Source organism: Vespa velutina, chromosome 9, assembly GCF_912470025.1.
Source record: "Vespa velutina chromosome 9, iVesVel2.1, whole genome shotgun sequence".
NCBI classification, from domain to species: Eukaryota; Metazoa; Arthropoda; class Insecta; order Hymenoptera; family Vespidae; genus Vespa; species Vespa velutina.
The window spans coordinates 4,804,257-4,819,256 of NC_062196.1; the positions used below are offsets into that span (position 1 = coordinate 4,804,257).

Genomic DNA, 15,000 nt, shown 5'->3' on the forward strand with positions numbered 1-15,000 from the left:
TTTTATATTCACGTTGGAGGAATAAAAAGTGGTATGAGTAAAAAAAAAAAAAATAAATTCCGTCAAGATCTCATTTATTATACTTTTCTCATTTACGTCGTTTGATATTATTGATATTGTTTCGAAATGAAATATTTCTCTACGAAATGTTTGATAATACATTAACATTGGTTATCGATCGTCCGTTATTCGATGAACGAATGACAGTCAGAATTTGTATAAGATTTGCATGCAAAGAAATACGATGGAATTCATTATTTCTTTCTCTCTCTCTCTCTCCCTCTCTCTCTCCCCCTCTCTTCCTCTCTCTCTCTCTCTCTTTCTTTCTTTTTCTTATAAAATGGTATTCGGTAGAGGATATCGAACGCTCGCCATATTTCAGAACAATAAGGTCTAACTGGCGTGCCTGGTACGGGGCAGAGCTCGGCGAAATAAAACAAAACAATCCACGTTTAGCTCGGAAACGACGGTGCGGCCGAGGGTTAAATGGTTTTCTCAGCTAGTATAATCCTATACCAAATACCCGTTAGAAACTGGAACGGATATTTTAGGCTTCGATGCGAACGTTCGAGTTCGTAAGCTCGTTTGGTATTTGTCGGTATCGGGTCTACCGATAAATGGGAAAACTTTCCGCAACGTTTTAACTCCCTACGCCACAAAACACAGTGGCGTTCGTTTACTGCGTTTCCTCCGCGGCACACGAGTTTAATTCTCTTCTCTTCTCTTTTCTCTCTCTCTCTCTCCCTCCCTCTCTCTCTCTCTCTTTCTCTATATATATATATATATCTCTGTCTGTCTCATTTTTTTTGTCCGTTCGTTCGTTCGTTTGGCTTTTGTTTGTTTGTTTGTTTGTTTGTTTGTTTGTTTGTTTGTTTGTTTTTCTTTCAAAGAAAACTCCAATACCGCAAAAAGGAGAAATTTTCCCTTCGATTGAATAACTCCATAACATTATTATTAAAATTAATAATGTTATGGAATTATTAAAAATAAAGAATTAATAATCCATTTAATTGATCAATCTAAGTGAGAAATATATGTCTATTATTGTTTCAGGCACTGAATGGTTTTCTCTTGATATTAACTTGCGACGGGGAGGTTTTCTTCGCAACTCACAGCATAGAGAGTTACCTTGGCTTTCATCAGGTAAGCATTTAGTAATGATTTCTAATATAGCTTAGGGAACGTTTAACATTGTACATTTATCGGAAAGACAACGAAAGGGAAAACTTTTCACCCTTGATGATACGTGTCAAGAGCTATAAAGCCTACCGAAGAAAAATCCAAGGGTTTTACCCTTATTATTGTTCGGTTTACTCTCGGTTCGTCTACGGCTACACCCTTACATGCGCTCGACAGTCACGCCAGCCTTGTCAAGTTTACCGTACATGTCACGTTTGCCCAAGCATCATCCCTTTCTCAAACGCGACGTATCCTTACTCTTCCCTCGACAGCGTGCACACATTTTTCAATGCTAATAACGTCCTGCAAACAGGATCGTCAAACGAGCCAACAACACTACGGAGCACTTCGTTCACCTTCGTTTACTTTAGAAAACGATACTTGGCCGATACTCGTTAGAAATATGGGATAATTTCTGTTCGTTCGATCGCGATTTTTATCGACAATAAAGATAGAAAAAGAAAATACTCCATGTCCTTCGTTTCATTAACTACATTATTACTGTTATAACTTTTATATTTGTTGTATAAGATCATCGAATATAAAAACGATAAAGTTCGGATAATAATTTTAATTAGATATTAAGTATCTTAAATTATAATTTCGAGGCATCCTCTTTTATTTTTTGTTCTTTTTTCCCAGATTTTTTAGGATTACGTATTAACAATCTTTCGTTATAAAAATTTTTGTTACTCTCATTGGAATGAACTGTTTGACAATAAAAAAAAATGTCTATGAAAAGAAAATAAAAAGTGCGAAGAATTAAAAAAAAAATATCTTTTTAAGCTTATGAAATGATTGAAACGAGTTATCACGAAAATCAGAAAATTTGGTTTTTAGAAAAAGAGAAATAGAGATTTAGATAATAGAATTAGAAAATAGAAAAAAATTTTTTTTTACATTACTATTAATTTTTTACTCTTTAATTATAGACAGATATTTAATTAAATATTTATAAGAAGGAAAAAATATCAACAATTTTTTTTATCCTCGACGATTAATCTCAAGATTTAGACGGCCCAACGATGTCATCGCGATATCAGAAAACCAAGATTACCTTTATCATGACTCGTCACACCTGAAAGCTTTGTGCACACATCGTAGAAAACGCTTCCGATCGGCAAAGGCACCCCGCGCTACAATTCTTAACGATAATTTTTCGAGCCGATGAGCGCGCACTCGGGCGGAAAACTTGATTGACATTTTCTAATCGCTCGGTAAAGAGAAAAAAAAAAAAAAGAAAAAGAAAACAAAGAAAAAGATCGAAAAGAAAGGAATAGATCGAAGAGAAATCGTACGGATATGAGTTATTTTCCAAAAATTTATTCGTTATAAAGACGAAAACGAATGGAAGAATGAAAAGCTTGAAATTGATCGATTAAGGGCGAGATCAATTCGACGAAATAATTTTCAAATTTAAATGAAAAAATTTTTCTTTTGTAAAAACGACGAGAGAAAAATCGAACGAATATAAAGAATATAAATTCGATTTGTGACTTATATGAAGGGAAATTCATTTTCGACAAATATCACGCGTAAGAATGAAGAAGAAAAAAAAAGAACAAGAAAAAAGAAAAAGAAAGAAAAAGTATAGAAAAAAAGAAAAAAATAATAAAAATAAAAATAAAAAAAAAAAAAAAAGAAGAATAAAAAGAAGAAAGGAAATTTAAACACACAGATACACCGTGTCCCGCCTATAAAATTTCTTAGCGCGATCGCATGTGTGGTGGATTCTTCTTCCCTTGAATAGTATAACAACACACGCGAGAACGCTTTGTGCACACATTGTAAAGGAGAACGACGACGATGGACGATGATTTCCCTACTCGATGACCGTGTATCCGAGTGCATAATCGCAGGGCGTTTCGGACGACGCGATTACACGGCCCTATAACTCCGCAGAAAAGTGCGATAGTGCACGTAGTATGCACATAACATATATATATATGTATATGTATATATCTACATATACATAAAACGTACATACATAATATTTATACCCTATATATATATATATATATAAATATATGTATGTGTGTGTATATATTGTGTTATCAATGTATACGAACTTCTACCTATCTCGTCTTTGACTTTAAAGAAGTACATAATAACAAGCATCGTCTTACAATCTATATATGTATGTATATAATATAATATGATATAATACAATATCGACGACAAGGACGAAAAAGAAATTATTACTCGTGGTCGCAGAGGAAACAGACAAAAAAAAGAAGAGAAAAGAAAAGAAAAGAAAAGGAAAAGGAAAAAGAAAAGAAAGAAAAAAGAAAGGGAAAAGGAAAGAAAATCGAACTGAAGGAGTCCATTTTAGTTCGATATCTCACGCGAGAAACGTACGAGGAAAGGAATCGTATGAACGACGACGAGGAAAAAAAACCCACGGATTGAGTCTCGCAAGCGCTTCGAGTCCTCGGCAGGCTGCTTAATTGGGCTGATAGAGTCGATTCGATGCTCAACGAACCTTTATGCCCCGTGACCTGTGCCGGATAAAAGTAATAACTTAAGCAAAAGGTCAAAGGTTCCTTATCGGCCGCGAGACTGACGCTGGAGAAGGGGGTACGACGCGGAGAGGGTACGACGAAGAGGAGGAGGAGAGGGTGGGAGGGCGAAGGGTGAATGGGGAAGGGGGTGACTCGAGAGAAATATGAGAAGAAGATGGCGAGATATAGAGAGAAGAGGGGGAGAATGCTCGAACGTAGAAGGAAAAACGTAAAAGGAATGTCCTTGAGGACATGGACGATTGTTTTAGGGGCTGACAACCAGGAAAAGGAAAAAAAGAAAGAAAAAAAGAAAGAAAAAAGATCGACCGAAAAAAGTCGAGAAATTCTAACGAAACTCGTGCATATATATTTCTTTCTTCGGTTCTATATATCGTAAATAAAACATGTTTTGTCCAATGAAAAAGAAAGGAAGAAAAGGGGAAAAAAAAGTATTCGTCGTTTTTTTCCTCTTGTCTTTTTTCTTTTTCCCTTCTCTTTTTCTTTTTCTTTTCTTTTCTTTTCTTTTCTTTTCTTTTCTTTTCTTTTTTTTTTCTTTATACGCGCGCGTAACTACGTACTCTCGTATGTATATCGAATAAATTAATAAATGTGTTTTAAGTATTAGTAGATACGCAGAATATTCTTACTTATATAAATATGTACTTATACATAGGCGCTAAGGGCTCGTTCGCGCCCCATCTAAATTATGTGGCAACGTTTTGACAATTAATAGCCACTAATGAAGACACAATCGGGCTGCCCCGGAGCACTCTCGCCTTTCACCCCTTTTCTCGTTGAGCGAGTTCGAGAGACAAAGGGAGAACGAGGGAGTGAGGAAGATAGAAAAGGAAAGATATATATATATATATATATATACACATATATATACATATATATGTAGAGAAAGAGAGAGAGAGAGAGAGAGAGAGAGAGAGAGAAAGAGAAATGGAAAGAGAGAGAGAGGAAGAATGAAACGCTGACGCGGCTTCATAATTCTCCAGCATAATTGAGAGCTCAACGTTCGAGGCCGCGATATTCCACTCGGTGAATCTACTATGTACATATATTATTATACGTAGATATATACCAACACTCACACACACACACACACACACACACACACACACTCATACGTTCTTCGAATACATTCGCCCCTCTTTTCTTCTTTACTCGTCTATATTCTTTAACAGTACGGGTGCACACAGCAAATATTGTACACCGATACACTTGGGGGCTATACATACGATGAGAAAGAAAGAAAGAAAAACAGAGAGAGAAAGAGAGAGAGAGAGAGAGAGAGAGAGAGAACACCAAGAGAAGGCAGCCCCGATTATTAATGAGCGGCTCGGATTAATTATTATTACCTGCCTGATTTGTTTCAATTTGTAGCGGGTCCTTTGATCGCACCGAATCGGTTCCATCGGTTTCACCCGGTGTCCAGCTTGGATTTATTTCTCGACAGCGTCTTTTCGGTACCCGGACGTACCTTGGTACGTTTCTGCTTACCCTTGGTACCTGCTGCTAGCTGACACTGAAATATCGCGATAACGATTTTCAAAGTTCGAACGCCAGAAAAAGAAAGAGAGAGAGAGAAAGAGAGAGAGAGAGAAAGAGAGAGTGTGTGTATGTATGTCTTTCTCTCTTTCTCTCTTTCTCTCTCTCTCTCTCTCTCTCTCTCTCTCTCATGCGACGCTTCAGAGAGTACTAAGTTAAGATTTTAAGGGAAGCCGTGCTGAGAAGGGGTTAGACCTTACGAATCGGACATCTTTCGATTATTAAACAGCACAAGAGTCATCTTCAAAAGTGTTCAATATAATGAAATAGTTCTACGTCTTATACTTCTTCTCCGTTTGAAGCCATTTTTTATAATTAACATTAGTAAGGGAAAAATTGGTTTTATTAATTCGAGCAAAACGAGAATAAAGTATGACAGGTTCACAACAAAATTCAATGATCTTATATATATATATATATATATATATATATATATATATATATATCTCGCAAATAATGTTATGACAATCCTCTAAGTTTGAATTATTTCATGCTAAATTGATTTCTACAAAATGAGTTAGGAGAAAGAGAGAAAGAGAGAGAGAGAGAGAGAGAGAGAGAGAGAGAGAGAGAGAGAGAGAGAGAGAGAGAGAGAGAGAGAGGAAGAGATAGAGAAGGACTAAGAAGACGAGAACTGGAAGACTTAAAAGGTTTGTCGAAAGAGGAAAAATACGAGGATACCGTTGTTGCTTACAGTAGGAGGGATAGTCAAAGCTTGTGAGTAAAGCGGAGAGGGAGTTTCGACGAGGACGAAGATGGTGGTGGTGGCGGTGGTGGTGGTGGCGATGATGGTAGCGGTGGTGGTGGTGGTGGTGGTGGTGGTGGTGGTGGTGGTGGTGGTGGTGGGAAGAAAGGAGGGTGCAAGGAGTAGAAAAAGGAAATAGAGCGAGGCAAGGTGAGGTAAGACGCGATGTGCCGAGGTGAGGTGAGGTGAGGTGAGGTGAGACGAAATGAGGTGAGGTGAGGTGAGGTGAGGTGAGGTGAAGCGAGGAAGAGTAAGGCGAGGCAAAGCCGACGCATTCTTCGTTGGAATGTAAATCAAGTCTGCCGAGGGAGCGAGACTGCTCCGATGCCGGCGGGGGTGCGCTAGCGTCTCCACTAAATAATTACAAGCTCTTAATTAACGACGAGGGTCGATCGTAAAGCCATCCATGAGTTGGCCGCTCCGTCCCGCGGATACATGTTTCGAGATTATTTAAACGAGCAATGGTAACAAACGTTACGGACCTTACCGGCAAACCGCCCGCCGCCTTGCCTTCGGTAACTGACCTCAACTCGCGCGAGCGGCCACGGCATGAAAAACGAATGAAAGATAAAAAAAAAAAAAAAGAAAAGAAGAAAAAAAAAAGAAGAAGAAAGAAAAAAAAGAAAAATATCTTTCGCTCCCGAGCGAACGATGAGAGTACCTATTTATGTAAGTACTTACGTACGAGACGACGATCGTTTGGTGCCGAAGGGATCGACAACGGTAGATCGTAATATGACGATCGTAGTTCACGAAATTCGTGAAAATTCTCGACTTTAATGATACTTTCGACTTATCAATAAGTTTAAACGATTATATACTATTCAATAATATAGAATCCGTTCGTTCATTCATTCGTTCGTTCGTTCATTCATACAATGAACGAACGAAATACAGCTCAGTGTAAAATTAAAATTACTCCTACAAACGTAATATACGTATCTTCTGTAATCCTATATCTTACTAGATACATAACTTTGTTAATCAATAAAACTTTTAACGATCCTAAATAAAATTTTAATAGATCCTCCCTTAACTTTATATATTTATAATTGAATAAAAATTTGTACATATATATATATATATATATATATAGATATATACATGGCTATGATAATTTACATAGATAGTTGATAATCATAGCGAATTATATTAACCCGGTATAAACTTCTTTATATCGTTCGGCAATTAAAATATAATTTATGATTAAGCTCGCTTAATAAAAGCTGTCGCGATTTAATTCGAGTGCCATTATAGGCGAATACGTGACGGCGAGCCATTATAATGAAACTTATGATTGTAGGTTGACTAAAGTCTTATAGAAGACCCGGTAGCAAAGTTACAACTCGGTTAAGTTAACCAGTCTCGTGAAACTCAATTTTGTGTAGGTACACATATTCGTTCGGGGAAAATTTGAATCAGCGACATGTAATATCGAATTACTTTTACGATGTTCGATGTCGAAAACTCCAAATAAACGTTTCTTTGGTATCACGGTTAATCCGATACATAGAATGAGAGAAAGAGAGAGAGAGAGAGAGAAATGTAAGATCACTTTCTTACATCGATTAGCAAAGAAATCGTGTATAATCCTTCATTAAAATTAGAGCAAACGAAACAAGTCATGTTCCCCCACCATTCACCGATCGCGTCCGCGCGATCGCAGCAGGGTTGCGACTAGACGGTTAACCGCGGGAAACGGGACGCTCAAATTCATTGGATCCCATGGAGAAGAACTTCATGGGACTCCTTTCTCAAGGCGGCGACTACTATCCCCCTTACCTGCTGTTTCGTTCGAATACGAACGATTTTGCGATAGCTCTTGCTATATATTTATCGGGACGGTGAGAGTTTTACGAGACGCGGAGTTGGTCTCTTGTTTCGGTTTCCGTTTCAGCTTCGAGCTCGATAGTGCCACTACTACCATATCACTACCATCACCATCATCACCATCACCTCTACCACCATCATCATCACCACCACTATCTTCGCAATCGCCACAAATGGCGACGGGTTATGATAAATGAACAAAATATATATGAATAAATATATATGATGTGAAAAGAAAACGAAAATAAAAACGAAAACGAAAAGAAGAAGAAGAAGAAGAAGAAGAAGAAGCAAAAAAAAAAACAAAAACGACGAACGGAAAAAAAGGAACGGTGGGGCACGGGTGGGGGGTCGGGTGGGAGGGGATAGAGGGAGGTGGAGGTGAGGGAAAGAACAAAAAGGAAAAAGAAAAGAAAGGAAAGGGGAAAGTAAGAAAAAATGATTTACCGCGAGAGACATCGGGATTGGTGAAAGTTCGATATGCCATATTATGCTTCTCCCCGACATTTTCACTTTGGAAAATCCTGTCTTATGGTTACACAGAGTTTATATGTATATATATATATGCGTATCGATATCCCTATCCGTGTCCACGTATATTATATATATATATATATATACAAACGTACATATATATATATATATATATATATATATATATGTGTATAGCACATTATATGGTATACGATACATCGTAGAATCGGGTACGTGCGCGCATAATAGCAGGGATGGTGCGCGGGTAACATGGAAGTCGTGAGATCCTCACGGCACTGATACCCCGAGATTCGTCCGTGCACGAAATGTACACGCGCGTACACGCGCGTATATAAAGAGGTAGACAGAAAAAGATAGATAGAGATAGATATATATATATATAGAGAGAGAGAGAGAGGGAGAAAGAGAAAGAAATAGAGAGAAGGTGTCAGTGCATCGACAGTGCAACGACGTTCTTCGTTTAGAAACGTTAACGCTAAGCTAACGTTGTGATCTCTTTCTCTTTCTCTCTCTCTCTCTCTCTCTCTTTCTCTCTCTCTCTTTCTCTTTCTCTTTCTCTTACACGTCGTCTCTAGCACGTGATTTATTATATTATTCGCAGCGAGCAAAGCCTGTCCTGACAGCCATGACCAGGTAATGGTCGAACGAGCCGAGTCGATCTATTCTCGAGTAGTACCAAGGTTTATTTCAGTTCAGGAACGTTCAGGGATGCGTGTGCTGCACCAGCACACCGATTATCGGATTAAAAGTCACGCGGTTACACCTATGCTCGAGGTATCCTTCTCTCTCTCTCTCTCTCTCTCTCTCTCTCTCTCTCTCTCTCTTTCTCTTTCTTTCTCTTTCTCTCTTTTTCCTTGTACCGTACAGCGTACCGGATTGATTAGCTCTTTTTCTCTCACTTTACACCTTCACCAACATCTTAGATCTCTCTTTCTCTCTCTCTCTCTTTCTTTATTTCTGTTTCTATCTCTGTCTCTCAAACTAAAAGTTAGTACGACGACGAGCATGACCGCCTCTAAAGGGTAAAACTATGCGCCGCTGTCGTGCGGAGACTCATCATTCGAGGCCGAGCTAGTCTGGATTAATTATGCGCGATAAAGTGCGTCGAACACGTGTAGGTACATCGGCCGTATATGCGCTTGTGTCGCTGCATGCCGTCACGACCGATCTGATATTTCCTGAAATAATGCCACTCCACTCCGTACCGTTCGCATTCGAAACGTTTTATTTTAACAAACAGAGAGAGAAAGAGAAAGAGAGAGAGAAAGAGAGCGAGGAAGGTTGAGAAAAAAGATTTCACTTAATGCCATCGTTTCTCGAATCATCCTCCTACTACTTTTCATCCCATTCGTTCTCATACCTTCTTCTTCGTCTTCGTTCTATTCGTGCTTTTGATTAAAATAAATTCTAATGTTTTGGTATAGTATATTCTCAATTTCTCTCTCTCTCTCTCTCTCTCTCTCTCTCTTTTTACTTTCTTTCTTTTTCCTATGAAATTTGTTCAACAAATTTTGTATGGAAAATCAATTTATTCTTCAATTATTTTCAATTAATTTGAAAGCAAAATAAATCAATGTGGCTCGATATAATGAAATAAATCAATAAGTCATATCTCAAACGCTAAATATTTATTTTAATCATAAGTAGAACGAAAATATTGAAAAGAGTATATGATTATGACCCGACAACGATATGTTTTTATGAACTGCGAACTCGTGTCAATTGATAAACCGGCTTCCACATAAAAAAATCAATATCTCACTTGGAACGCGTGAAAATGTATATGCAAAAGTAAAAAAAAAAAGGTATATTAACCATTTTTTAGCAGAGCGTGGTTTCGATCCACGGACCTCTGGGTTATGGGCCCAGCACGCTTCCACTGCGCCACTCTGCTTCTCTGTGGATTATTTTCTAGTCGGTGGAAAAAAAAAAAAAAAAAACCAAAAAAAGAAAAAAGAGTAGAAAGTAGAAAGAAAAAAGAAAAGAAAGAATTTTATCCTTTAGATTTTTTTTTTTTTTTTTTTTTTTCCCCTTTAGATTAAATTAATAAGAATTATTAAGAAAAGAGAAACGAAGTTGCTGGCACGAAAGTAACGATAACGTGTAATCATCAAAGCTCGCCTAGTAAGTACTTACTACTTGCAACTCCTATCACGATCGAAGATATTCTTTATCTTTTTTTTTTTCTTTCTTTCTTTTTTACATAAACAAATATTTAACCGTTTATTTAGCGCGATAGGTACACTTGCATTTTCAATTTTACAACGTATGTTGGATATTTGCGTAAGTAAAATTATTGTAATACTTGCGATATGCGACTCTCTTGATGATGCATAGAAAACGAGAAATGAGTCATAGAGAACGTTTAATAATATAACTGAACGTGACTCGCAAAGAAAAAAGAACATATATATATATATATATGTTCCTATGTGTATATGTATAAAAGCTATTATTATTTATATCTAAGAAAAGAGATGAAAAGTTATGGAAAAAAAAAAAAAAAAAAAAAAATATAAACCCTAGCAGAGCGTGGTTTCGATCCACGGACCTCTGGGTTATGGGCCCAGCACGCTTCCACTGCGCCACTCTGCTGTCTTGATAAACCTTCTCAAATATAACTATTTAAGAAAATGTATATACAATTCGATATATATACATACATATATATATATAAGAACATTGATTATACTATTAAATGATTTTATCTAAAAGATAAACTAAAAGTAAATAATTTCGTTTTCTTAAATGAATTCTCGATGGATTAATATTAATTATGTAAATATATTATATAATAGAGAAATAAAATTCATAGAAATAAACAACGAGAATAATTCGACTTATATATTCGATATTATATATTCGATTTTAATATCAATGCGATTATTTCTTTCATTTCAGTCGGACATCGTTCATCAAAGCGTATACGAGTTGGTGCATAGCGAAGATCGAGAAGAATTACAAAGACAATTAATGTGGAATTCCTTTTTACCTGCTGAAAATGCTAACTTACCGCTTCACGACGCACTCTCACCCCAACACAGTCATCTTCTTGAGCGTAGTTTTACCGTCCGCTTCCGTTGTCTTTTAGACAATACATCGGGATTTTTGGTAAGTTAAAGTTTTTATCGTACTTGTAATAACTCCTCGTATAACTTCTTGATTAGAAAGAAAAGAAAAGAAAAAAAGAAAATGCAAAATGGCGGCAAGATTAACCCTTTCGCCAAGGCGAAGTTTTCACTTTTTTTTTTTTTTTTTTTTTTTTTTTTACACCGAATCAAACGTGCAATTATTATTCGTAATTATGCAAATTATAGAAAATTTTTTCTTTGTTTCTTTTTCTTCTTTCTTCTTTTTTCTTTTTTTTTTTTTTTTTTTTGATTCTCATTAAAATTATATCACATCGATTATAAAAGAACGAATTATAAAGAAATATATGTCAAAGGATAAAGAACATTCGTTGCTATGAAAATATCAAGATATACTTAGTTCAACTAGAATTCTTAATGCATGAAGAATTTTGTTGGTTGACTATAGCCGTAGTCATATTTATTGTATAGCGAGTTTGTATTAGGTGATTATAATCGACTTTAATAAAGGGAAAAGTTTGAGATCATAAAAATGATCATTTTCTTTTTTTTTTTTTTTTTTTTTTTTTTTTTTTTTTGAACAAATTCGTAAAATCGCAAAATGTAATCCTATTTACCTAGAAACTTATCTTAAACAGTTTGTCTTATCTCACTTATTTAATTTTTTATTAAAATTAAATTTAAGTTTAACTTATGTTATATCATAAAAAAGATATTATATCTTGTAACTTATTATTAAAGTTAGATATATCAAATTTTAAGAACAGTATAAATAATATATCCAGCTAATATTAAATTTGCTAAATTCATGACATATTTTCTCAAGAAGTACTTCGTGCTACTTAATGAAACTTTTTTCAGGTCAGTTATATATGCTTTATGAACTTATTCCTCTAATTTCATTGAATCATACAAGCTAGTAATTAAGATCAAGCTTTATTAAACAAAATTACATTAAATATAATTATCTTCCAATGAAATCAAAATTAATAAATCTCTTTTTTTTTCTTTCTTTTTTTGTTTTGTACCTTCTTTTCTTCTTTTGCATAAAGAAAAAAAGAAGAAGAAAAAAAGGAGAAAAAAAGAACAAAATAAAAAAAAAAAAAATGAAAGATAATATCGAAAAACAATTTCGATAAAAAATGACCATTTATAATATACTGCAACCTCGACGTAATACGAATTAATAAAGAAATATACGTCACGATAAGGGATCGTTTCTTTGCCATGAAGATATCAAGATATGCTCCGTTAACCCGGACTACTTAAGTTCATAAAGAATATTCTCAGATGACTATAGTCATCGTTTGATAAGGGATAGTTTAAGGACTTGATAAAAATGATCGTATAATACTATTTCGAATGAATTTCTGAAATCGCAAAAAGAGAATCCTATCTACATGGAAACGAGAAGAGTGAAATGAGTAAGCAGAGTAGTTGTGGGTAGGAGGAGAGGGAGGAGGAAGAGGAGAAAGGGGAAGAGGAGAAGGAGTAGGAGTAGGAGGAGAAGAAGGAGGATAGGGAGGATTACTGAGCGCATTGCGGTCGCGCTCACGACGTTTCTCCACGCTGACAAAAGCAAAGTGCCGGCATACAAAACAGTAATTAATAATTTCACTGTCATAAAGGGGTAGGGCCGGAGAAAGGGGAGTGAGAAGACGACCTCCGTTTCGTGGTCATCCGTTGCCATCGTCGTTTCCCCGTCGACCCAAGTAATTGCCTTTTTTCCTTCTACGCTTACATACCTACCCTCCTCCCTCCCTATCGTTCTTTCTACCTCCCTTTCTTTCCTTTATGTAGGTACATTACGTACATCTCTTAACGTCGTGCTCTCTTTCGTTTTTCCGCGAGAACGAAATTGCACGTTCGTACATCTTTCAAGAATGAACGAGGGACCAATCTCGAACTCGCTATATATATATATATTTTTTTTTTCAACGAGGAAAAATATTTTTTTCTTACCTCTCCCTTTACCTCTCTCTTTTTCTTTCTCTGTTTATCGATTGCGAAACAAACAAAGAGTTAAATCCTTGATTTTATATCCTCATTACATTTGATTATTTTTATATCCCATTTCGTTTGTTACAATGTCCAGTAAATATAAATATTAGTATTGGTTTGAGATAGTATTTTTTTCTTGTGTATATATATATATATATATATATATATTTTGTATACATATATACATATATACAAAATTGATTCATAAATAAGTGTTATTTTATTAGAATAAATTCATTATTTATTCATGGAACTTATTCATGAATTAATTTAATATATTATATAAAATGTAAAAAGAAAAAAAAATACATATATATATATATATATATATATATATATATTCATTATATATATATATATATAATGAAATGAAGCAAAGAGAGAGATTAGAATCGCTCATGTTATTTCGTCGATTCTCGGTCTCTATCTTATCTCTGGTCTCGTTTTGCGGGTACAGTACGGTCAAGGAAAGAGGTATAAAATAAATCAAATATGAAGAGCAAAACCAGAGTCAACTCGGCAATGTATAGCGAGACGTAGAAGCAGTAAAACACTAATTATCTTAGGACAAACACACGACAGATGTACAGGTATACATGTTCCGTCGAAGGTAAGCCAAAGGACAAAGACTTGTGTATACATATAGCTATAAAAGGACAGGAACGATTTTGCTTTGAGATGGGAACAAGAGAAGAGGAAAGTCGTAGTCCGAGAGAACCGCGAACGCCTTCGCAAAAACAGGACCGCTTTGACGTTTATGAAAATGAAACTGTAATCGTAAAAGGTTCACGGCGTAAAAGGTTTAGCAATGAGTCCGACCCTCCCACCCTTGGCGGTATCTCTCGACCCAACGAGGATATACGTATCCATTCGCGCGACTAAAGTTTTTATAGTAAAAAGATAAAAAAAGAAAAGAAAAAAAAAAGAAGGAGAGAAGAAACACAAAAAAAATTTACATTACAAATTATTATAGAATTATTAAACTCGATCTTCGTCGAAAAGATAATTATTAGATTTATGTTCCAATTAAAATCATGCGAATGATATCTGACAAAAGATTTCCTTTCAGCGCTTGGATATCAGGGGACGAGTTAAAGTACTCCACGGACAAAATAGAAAAACCGAAGAACCGCCATTGGCATTATTTGCCTTATGTATACCATTTGGACCGCCCTCCCTTTTGGAAGTACCACAGAAAGAAGTTATGTTTAAGAGCAAACACAAATTAGATCTTGGACTTGTATCGATGGATCAACGAGGAAAAATGCTTTTAGGATATACGGACGTTGAACTTGCCAATTTGGGTGGTTACGATCTCGTTCATTACGATGATCTAGCTTATGTAGCTAGTGCTCATCAAGAATGTAAGCTTAAATCTTTTAATGAAGATGCATCTTATTCGTTTCTGATTTAAAAAGATATATCAAATCGTTTCGTATTGTATATGATTGCAGTATTAAAAACGGGAGCATCTGGAATGATAGCATATAGATTCCAAACGAAAGACGGTGGATGGCAATGGTTGCAGACAAGTTCTAGGCTGGTATATAAAAATTCAAAGCCAGATTTTGTTATAAGTACTCATCGTCCATTAATGTGAGTATTT

General features: G+C 35.7%; 1 protein-coding gene and 2 non-coding genes across 7 annotated transcripts in view; 1 reads left to right on the top strand and 2 right to left on the bottom strand.

Moving 5' to 3' along the window:
- Positions 1-15,000, top strand: part of LOC124951519 (aryl hydrocarbon receptor protein 1) — a 123,425-nt gene that overhangs the window by 103,996 nt on the left and 4,429 nt on the right. For all 5 annotated transcript variants that reach the window (XM_047500022.1, XM_047500027.1, XM_047500026.1 and 2 more), the window contains 4 exons: positions 1,054-1,143; positions 11,206-11,415; positions 14,464-14,758; positions 14,849-14,990. In XM_047500022.1, the coding sequence (XP_047355978.1) occupies positions 1,054-1,143; positions 11,206-11,415; positions 14,464-14,758; positions 14,849-14,990 (737 nt within the window). The remainder of the gene's footprint in view (positions 1-1,053; positions 1,144-11,205; positions 11,416-14,463; positions 14,759-14,848; positions 14,991-15,000) is intronic.
- Positions 10,127-10,198, bottom strand: Trnam-cau. The gene has a single exon. It is a non-coding gene; the product is annotated as a tRNA-Met (tRNA).
- Positions 10,828-10,899, bottom strand: Trnam-cau. Its single transcript has one exon. It is a non-coding gene; the product is annotated as a tRNA-Met (tRNA).